The 10015-nt window shown below is 46.7% G+C and overlaps 1 protein-coding gene across 1 annotated transcript; it reads left to right on the forward strand.

Moving 5' to 3' along the window:
- Positions 1-887: 887 nt before the first annotated feature.
- fam171b (family with sequence similarity 171 member B) lies at positions 888-9509 on the forward strand (the record flags this gene model as incomplete). The annotated part of the gene is made up of 8 exons (XM_083684666.1): positions 888-1098; positions 2655-2888; positions 5598-5690; positions 6007-6165; positions 6288-6458; positions 6728-6844; positions 7890-8013; positions 8213-9509. 8 exons carry the CDS (start codon positions 888-890, stop codon positions 9507-9509), a joined length of 2406 nt encoding a protein of 801 aa, XP_083540792.1.
- Between the last annotated feature and the right edge of the window lie 506 nt (positions 9510-10015).

Below are 10015 nucleotides of genomic sequence, written 5' to 3' on the forward strand. Positions count from 1 at the left end.
TGTACATCAGGAGAAGGGTGAAGAAATGGAAAGCAGCTTAAGACTGAACAGAGGAAGGAGATATGTGTTTGAGATATTCAGGATCAGCACCCTTTTCTTTATGATTGGTGGTATGGCCAGCATTTTTAGCGAGGGGGGGGGGGGGGGTATTCCAGAGGTGAGGGAAGAATCTCAACTATGAGACAGGAGATTGTGGTCAGGTAAGCTTGTGGGTAGGGTAAGCTTGTGGTCAGGTAAGCTTGTGGTCAGGTAAGATTGTGGTCAGGTAAGCTTGTGGGTAGGGTAAGTTGGCAGGTGGAGGACTTGGTCTCACAAATGAGCTCAGAGACTGAGTTAGAGGTGGCTGGGATGAAGTCAGAGAGCACTATATACCACTCAGCTAAATTCTTCTGACAAGAGTATCAACTATTATTCAATAATGCATGAACAACTATGAATAAAGTAAATTCTCCACAGGGACTTTGTGATTGTCTATAGTGTGTTGACCAATGTATAGGCCACGTGCATTGAGTTGCTTTTATGTTTTAATTGTGGCCTTCTACCCAAAGAAACCTTTCCTTTAGGGCCTACCTCTCCATTTACTGTGCATTTTCTACTTTTCTTATTTCTTTATATTCAACAAATCACCAACAGGGGGCAGGGCAGAGCTCTATGATGTAACAGCACCATCTTCCGTCTTTTCTGTTGTTGTAGGCTGTACGTACGCCCCGAAAACTCAGCATCAGCACCAGCTAGTCACCAGCCTGCCGCTTTCTGTGCATAGGTTATGGTAACCTGCGTCTGTTCAACCATGCAGTTTACATGACAAAGAAAGCGGCGAGACTCCATTCTTCCTCCCCCGTCTCGTTTCGCGCAGTTATGTCTTTTGGTCGCAGCTCCCTCTCGCCATGCCTGCGGAACGTCTTTACCTGCTCCTGTCGGTGTTTTTGATTTCCTGCGGGGATGGTGTCGTGAGGGCGACGGAGGGTGGTGTCGCAGCCACCACCGGCCTACCCTCGCTGGCCGAGGACAATGCCATCGCCACTCTCTCAGACGGATCCGTCACTGGCCACCGGACGATGTTACATCAGGGTGAGAAACCGTCTTCCCTCACAGCAGGTAGGCCTTTCGGACACATTTTCTCGGGTTGGGCTGTGAATGTGATGGCCTGTCCATGGATGGGGGAAAATATGGTCGGGAATTGGAGACGCACTCCATTGCACAAAGGGAACACATGCTAGAACTGAATAAAAATATTCTCCATCGTTTAATGATACCTTTGGAAATATATAGCCCACTGAACACATAGGCTTATTAAAAAATAATAATAATAATAATAAGAACATAAGAAGTCCATTATAAATCTAAACAAAGAGTAATATTCTAAAGCATATTGTAAATATATACATTGGACACATCGTAGGCCTGTAATACATGTTTTCCACTTTAGTCATCAGAGTTGATTGTAAATCACATATTATATGTAATAATGCAATAAATACACATTCATAATAAAGACATGCCAGGTCATGTGTACACTAGCTATGCCAGGACATAACATGTATGGTATACTACTGCACTATGAACTGTCTTTATACTGTCCAAGATTTATGAGTAGCCTATGTCTTTGCCAGGCAGCTGCTGGTCCTATCTATACATTTTGCTGCCAAACTAATTGGATTAAGTATTATCATTTCAAGGTATTGGGGATTAGGAGATTATCTTTATGGCCAGTGAAGATGGAGTTGGAATGTGGTCATGTTAATCCCTTACTTCAGCATTCTCATATACCATATAATCCATATAATCATTGCCATTTTGCATAATTCCATGATTGAACTACTCCAATTTCTTTTTATTTGCCCATTTCTGCAGTTGTGAAGCAGTCAGAGATTTGCCAGGACAGCATGAGGCCTACTAGCATTTGTCAGTGTGTGTGTGTGTTTTGGTGGGGTAGGAGTGTATATGTGCACTCATTAATGTGTGTGTGTGTGTGTGTGTGTGTGTGGGTGGGTGTGTGTGTGTGTGTGTGTGTGTGTGTGTGTGTGTGTGTGTGTGTGTGTGTGTGTGTGTGTGCGCGCATGTGTGCGCATGTGTACGTGCATGCATGTGTGTTGGAGGGGAGGGGATTTCTGGCATCGCAGCGGCCTCTCCCAGATGCTACAGTACAGCACTTTGATCTATTTTTCATTCTCTCTCACTGATTCAGTGCTCCCTTCCCTCATCACTTTTTCATGTTGAGTTAAAGGTTACAGAGTCACATTCCTGCATACACCTTTAGATGCTGTTTGAATGCTAAAATATCCACCATATTCATAGATGCCACTCCCATACTGTAACTTGTTTTTAGGGGTCTTTATGATCACTTATAGTAGAAATATGGACTTAGCATAACAACAACAACATTATAGATGGACACCTCAGGTCACCAATTGCCTCAATTTATAACCATGTGCACATGTTTCTCTCTAAAATTGAGGCAACTGGTTTTGTTATGCACTACTAGTATTTGTGGGAACTGTAGATCTTGTAGATCTTGTATGTTATTGTGGACTGATCTCCTTTAGAGGATTCTTTCTGAGATAACCCCCCCTCTTCTTCCCCCATAGAGGCCATATACAGTATCTACTGCAGCTGCTAACTATACTTTGTTTTTGTGTTGTTTTTTCCTCCAGAGCCCCCCTTTGCTCTGAAGGTTGTGGTGAAGGACATGGTGACACGTCGGCCATTGGGCGGGGCGTCCGTGGAGGTGTATGTTAACCACAGCCTGAGCAGCTCCGCCCTGACTGGGGAGACAGGAGAGGTCCTTCTGAGAGTGCCCTACAGACTGGGCCTCAGCCTCACCATCGTAGCCAGCATGAAGGGCTACGTTCCCACACCGCTGCCCTGGAGGACCAATAAACGACCCTGTGAGTACTAGTCTCAGTACAGACTCAAACATTTATAGGCTTAGGGCCCCAATTTCCTTCCACTAAAGACCACTGCGCAACACTGAGTTTTAGTGGCCATGGCTGCTAAATTGGTCATTTCCGTTCAGCAAAGTTTAAGTTAGCGCTGAGGTGGAGGCCAGGTCTCTGGCAATGAGTGGGTATGAGAAGCAGATATTTAAGATGTTCTCCTATTTGATTTTATACCAAAGACATGTATGGTTGCATGATTTCTTTAGTAATTGGCACGGAGCGTGGAGGCGATCAATGCATGCAACATTGGTCATTCTATGTTTTCGGAATATAGCGTATATAAGGCGAAAATATACACTAGGCCTACTTCCATATATTTTGTAGAAGATGTACTGGTGGTACAGTATGAGGGTTTATCAACTGCTGTGTCCTTTATGATTTGGCACCTATTGGTAATTATTCAACATGGAATTGTCCCACCTTTTGCCAACCCGCTGAACACCCTAATTTAGTTCTCTGCCTATATTGGTGCAAAGTTTGTGTTGGTCTGGACAGTTTGAACATGACACTTTTAATAATAATAATAATAATAATAATACTTCATTTATAGCGCTTTTCTAAACAAGGTTACAAAGTGCTACTTAGAAAAGAGAGCAGAGCAGACTCTGCATACGATGGATATCTGAGGGAGGGTCTGAAGCTCCTCTCACAGCCTCGGTGCAGCGCAGCCTACCAGGGGTGGGGCTGCTACTGGGGGAAGGAGGGTTGAAGACCTGGTCTTGGGAGGTCTGAAGCTGGGCTGGAGGTGCCTGTTCTGGGCTGGTGTTGGGGCTGACTATGCTGTGGCCGTGGCTGGGGTGTCCTGGAGATCCTGTGTGATGCAGGATTGTAGTGTCTAGGCGGTCTTGGAGACAGGTTGGGTTGGTGCGCTGGTCCTGAATGAGATGCAGGGCCTGGGGTTGAGGGCAACGTCTTTTATGGTCCTGGCAAAGATGGGGACGGTCCCTTTGTAGAGGTGGACGTTGTCGTAGAGGCAGTCCAGGGTCGGGTGTTGGGCCAAATGGACGTTAGGTTTCAGGGCAGGAGAGACTGGCATTCCCCTTCTGGATGGTGAGAGGGTGGAAGGGCGGAAGGGTGGAAGTCCCTCCTCAGCAGGAAGGTGGAGACGATGATGACGATGAGTGTTCGGGAAGGTAGTGGATGCCCTCTCTATCACTCCCCAGCGTGAGTCAAAAACCATCTCCTGTGCCCGCGGGCCATTGGTACCTATGTGAATGACGATGTGGCTGGGGGAGCCAAGCTCTGCCACAGTCAGCAGCTCCAGGGCTCTCCGGGTATTTGGGCACCCTATCTTTGCCACTCTATGATGAGGGAGAGTGAATGTTCTTCTATGAATTTCCCGTTGAAATCCATGAGCAGCACAATGTCCGCCCCTTCTGTGAGAGTGTGCTCTCTCTGTTTATGCTTGTACTGGTATATAAAAAAAAACCAATGCAGGCTACTAATATGGTCTTTGGAGCAAAGCACAATATAATGTTGTGCACTACATTATTGTTATTGATTTCCCCCTTTTAAATAGCATGATGTAGCAGCATGTGTAGCCAAGGAGTCTGAGACGCATTTTGTCCTGAAATGTAACACCACCACCACCACCCTGCTATATCTTGTGTCACCTAAGTGCAGCCATATTGAATCACATGGTGGGGGTTGACTCTCTGACCGTATTGCCGTTCTGTATTTGGTAAAAGGAGCCTGTTCCTGCTGGGTCTGCAGCCTCTGTTGTTTTCTTTTCTCCTTTGTCTTACTGTGCTTTGCCACAGACTTGGGGGGGGGGGGGGGGGGTGGGGGGGGGGGGGGGTACAAAAGAAAGATGGGGAGATAGAGGGTAGAGAGGCAGGGGGCGGGTGTCAGAGGAAGAAACAGAGAGGGGCGGGTGGTAGCAGATGGGTTGCCTTGCATCACACCATCAGAGGCACCTCCCTGCTCGGTTATCTAACACGCAGAGCCATTAAAAAAAAAAAGGTATGAGGCAACGTCGCCATCTGCTGGCAGCTATATAGAAATACAGGAACATTTCATTTCTCAATCCCATCTCTCTGCTGCTCTCAGTCATTCCCACCACTCTCTGTAAGCTTTTCTTTCTTGATTTCCAACTGCCATATAAATTTATATTTTACTAGAGTGTCGGATGGAGTTCCTTAAACTCTCTAGCTGTAAAGCCTCTACAGATTTTAATATAAAAAATAATGTTTTGACAAAATTAATAATAATATTATTTATTGATTGGCTATGTTTTTCCAAGTCTCCTGATTTGAAGGGTTAACATGCTTTAAGAGGTATTTCTGTACCTGACACCAAAGGTTTGCCACCTTGGGGCAGTACCAGAAGATGATCTATTGATTCAGCTTCTTCTCCACACAGCCTGGCTAGGGGTGATTGTTCAATGTCCCATATAGTAAGCATTCTTTTTGGGGCAACACATCTCTTCCCAACTATCCTGAATCCTATATGTTGTACTTCTAGCGCAGTCTCTTTCCCCACCCACAATGGGCTGTCCTATGGCCATTGGGAACACAATGTGTTCCATACTGTGAAAGCGTCCAACCTGACTATGTATTGCCTAGATAGCTGTCTCTCTTGTGCCATGTTGTCGTACATTTTAACCAAACATTAGATGGTGTTTTAAAAGTGACTCATCACTGACCGTATCTATTGCAGTGTTCTCTGCTGTGACCTTATCGCTGCTCCCTCAAAACCAAGGCAACATTTGGCTGTTCGAGGACTCTGTGGTGATCACTGGAAAGTTACCTGGTATGTACACACCCCTGGAAATATTGTTAATATATGTTAAGGTAGATACAGCAGTTGCAAGCAAGGTTGTGTTTCAGGTCGTATACATTGCAATCATGGTGTGCAGTGCAATAGGTGGCTATACCATACTGATGGGCTTCCTGAGTTGTGAACACATCTCCAGATATTGTGAGATCTGGTGTCCCGCACAGCGTAACTGCAAACTAGGCATCCTGGACCACAGCCTAAACATCTCTAATCTGTAGCACTGCCTTGGGGTGGTACCTTTAGTATCTCTTGTTACTCAAGCTTGGCCTCTTGGGTGTGTTATCCACAGATATCTCGTCCCAGCCCAGGGTGCAGTTTCCCAAAAGCCTCCTTATGCTCTCAGACAACAGTAACATCTCCACAGTGACAGCCTACCTGACAGTGCCACAGCGCCACCTAGCCAAGGACTGCGTAAACTGCACCCCGGGCATCATCAGCAACAAGTCAGGTGAGCTCAGCAGAAATTTTGCAACTAGAATGGATGTGGTTTGTTGTCTATTTCACATACTCTGTCATGGAGTGCACCAACCAATTTAATTCTCTCTACTATGTGTTTCAACATGTCCTCAGCTTACAGTAGTGTTGAGTTGAGGGCTGTGGCGGCGGTTAGTGCTCTGCTGTACTCTGGTGGTCAGGAGGTCCAGATTAGGGGGCCAATCCAGATCTCCCTGCCCCTGCCAGACACACATGGCCTAAGGGCCTCGGACACTGTCCCCGCTTGGGCCTTGGACTCCAAGACAGGTGGGTGATGTCAAGAAATATTTTCCTATGTAAAGGTGGCCAATTGCCTCTCATTTGTGTGGTGCATTACTTTATTGTCTTTATTGAACTTATGTGCCCTTTGTGATGGTAATACCTTTGAAGCATTGATTCTATAATGTACATGTACATTTAATATCCTTTCATTGCTGCAATTACCAATTATACAACAATGCATCTCTGAATTGTTCTCCAGCTTATGCTTTCTTCAATAGTTAAAATTGTTGTCTTCATCATGATGCCGTCCCCAGGTGCTTGGGAGAATCGGGGTTTGGGAATAGTCAAAAGGGTTGGAGATCACCTGGTCTGGACCTACATGGCGTCTCACTTGGGCTACTGGATCGCTGCACCTTTACCCTCCCACAATGGTACGAGTGCATTTGTGTTTCATCTTCAAATATGTTCTACTGGAGAATACTGAGCATATACAGTGCTGCTTGAAAGTTTGTGAACCCTACAGGGATGGTCATTATTTTTGTTTAAAATAATAAAATAAACTTATAAAATCTTTATCTAAACCCCAATTCGTAATAAAAATATTCCAAATAAAGGACACACACAAAAGAATATGATATTTTCATTGTTTATTTAACAAAAGTGGTTTATTTAACAATAAACCACTAAGGACAATTTCTTATGTGCAAAAATATGTGAACCTCTTCAGTCAATAGCTTGTGGCACCAGCGATAACTTGGAGTAAACATCTCTTTTGCCACTAATCAGTCTCTGACATCTGTTTTGAGGGATTTTTGCCCACTCCTCCTTACAGAACTCAGCCAATTGAGTGAGGTTTGAGGGGTGTCTGGCCTGAATTGCCCGCTTCAGGTCCTGCCACAGCATCTCGATTGGATTTAGGTCAGAACTTTGACTTGGCCAATCCAAAGCACAAATCTTCTTTCTCCTGAGACATCCTTTGGTAGATTTGCTTTGGGTCATTTTCCAGTTTGGTTCTTTTTTGACAGCAGAGGCTCCTTCCTAGCAACCCTCCCATGAATGCCATTTCGATTCAGTGTTCTTATTGTTGAAGCATGCACAGTTACCTGAGATGCGGGAGGTCTGCAAATCTCTAGATGTTATGTTTGGGTTGGCTTTTACCTGATTTATTATTTTTCTTGTGGCTCTTGGGGATATTTTGGAAGGGCGTCCACTTCTAGGCCGAGTTGCTGTCATGTTAAATGTTCTCCATTTGTAAATGATTTGCCTCACTGTGGACTGTACTTATTTTTGCACCTGCACTAATTTCTTGATTTCCTCTAAACCAACATATGGAATTGCAGTATAAACAAGACTGGTTCTGATTAAATAAAGATTTCATGGTAAAAACTAAAAAAATCTTTAATTGCACAAGGGGTTCACATACTTTCAAGCAGCACTGCATGATCGGTAAATTAATCACTGTGTGTGCCCATCCAGGTTACATGGGACATGCCAGCTCTATGGATTTCATCTCGTACCATACCTACCTGCTCATAGGAATATTTGGAGGAACTCTCGCTATTGTGATTGGGTTTCTGTCTGTGCTGCTGTGCCACTGTGGGTAAGTGATCAGTTGTCCCATGTCAGTTCAACTGAGAATATCATAGAAGTCAAGTGAATGTTGTGTGACATCATAATTACAGTACCTTATTAGACCTGTCTCATAGTAGAAAAGGTGGTGATTTCAACCTCAATTTACACATTACTAAGATAAAGATCTTAACTTCTCTTAATTAACCTGTTTTGTCTCTCATCTTCAGAGGTTCCTCTCGTGTGCCGAGAAGGAGACGAGCACGCTTTACCAAACTGTCCGTTCTGAAGAAAGACCAGACCACCTCCACCCACATGGAGGAGGGCCATGCCCTCTCCTTCCACCCCAGTGACAGGGCGCACGGCCTGGCCTCACAAGGCGTCCAGTGTGACCCCTCCTCCACCCCCAGGCACAAAGCTAACTACAACATCTACGTGGAGGACCCCGGGGGCCGCCCCTCCGCCCTCCTGTATGAGAATGTGGGTCCCCAGCCTTCTCACTATGTCAACAGTGAGGAGGTAACCAGACTGAGGGACCAGAACAGGGCCCATCTGGGTGTGGGTCAGGACATGTTTTTCCAAGACAAGATGGTCCACCTCTACAACCAGGCCATCATGCAGGCCCCCGAGTTTTTCAGCGCCCAGGAGCAGCAAGGGTCCGGCTGCAAGTCGGCCACATTTCCCCGGAATGGTGGTGACTACGACCCCCACTCGGCGTCGGGCAGTAAGGACAGCTACACCCAGACACTTCCTAAGATCCCCCACCACTCCCAGGGTGCCAACATCCCCCAGCAGGATGGGCAAGACCAGCCCCAGGCCCTGGAGACCCCTCCCCAGGGCCCGGCCTCCAACCCTGGGGCGTGGGGCCGCTACAGCAGCCTCTTAGAGTCTTCGGTATCCGTCCCCGGAACCCTGAACGAAGCAGCCGGCATGGGGGCCTTCAGTGGCGGGGTGGGAGGCCCCAGCGAGCTGCAGGGAATATCAGAGCGCACCTTACTAGAGTTAACCCGGGGCAAGGCCTCCTCACCTCACCCTAGGGCTTGGTTCGTGTCCCTGGACGGGAAACCGGCTGCATCGGTCCGCCATTCCATCATCGAGCTCCATGGCCGACACCGGCCCCCCAGCAGCAACGACACCAGCCTGGACTCCGGGGTGGACATGAACGAGCCGCAGCAGAGCGTCCGCGAGTCAGAGCGCGAGAGGCCCTCCATCAGGGGGTCCTTCCCCCACCACAGCAGGGCACGCTACAGTGAGGAACAGGACCTGAGCAGCAGTGAGAGTGGGACCACCACCACCTGCACCCCCGAGGACCCCTACCTGAGGAACATTCTGGATGGGAGCAGCGGGGCCATTCCCAATATTCCAGAGGAGCGGGACGGGGTGGATACGTCCAGCGCGCAGGAGGACAGCGAGTCGAGGGGAACGCCGCCACCACGCAGGCTGAGGAAGGTGAGAGAGAAGGGGAGGTCGGAAAAGAGGAGCACCAGGCATGTCAGAGAGGAGAGGTACCCTGCCAAGAGGAGTTAAACCACTGCCCAACAGTGACAGATTGCTGGAATTCATTTTAAAACCAGCCAATTCCGGAATTGAATCGACATTTCAGGCAAATTAGGCGTTTTTGAATTCCAGTTTCATGATGAGTGCTATTTCTGAATTGGCTGGGATGCAAAATAAATTGACCCAAGTTATTGTGTTCACATTTGCATAGTGGCCAAAGTTGCACCACCTTGCCTACTAATTAGCTACAGCAAAGAAATGGGATATACAGTACAGTATGTCAAAGGTTGTTTTTTTTGTGTGGCTTGATGGCACCAGTTTTGTGTGGCTTGATGCACTCACCAATTGCAGGCTCTTCTTCTAAATGGAGTTATTAAATCACCAGCTGGAAGCTACACTACAACAAATTGTCCATGTAAGCACCTGTAAGGTTTAACTCATAACTCCTGATATTGGCATCAGACAGGGAGCCTTCTCTCTGTCATAATGGATGGTTGGAGATAATATAAGGTGATGGGAAAGGATATAGTGCTTTA

The sequence above is a fragment of the Argentina silus genome (assembly GCF_951799395.1).
Source record: "Argentina silus genome assembly, chromosome: 14".
NCBI lineage: Eukaryota > Metazoa > Chordata > Actinopteri > Argentiniformes > Argentinidae > Argentina > Argentina silus.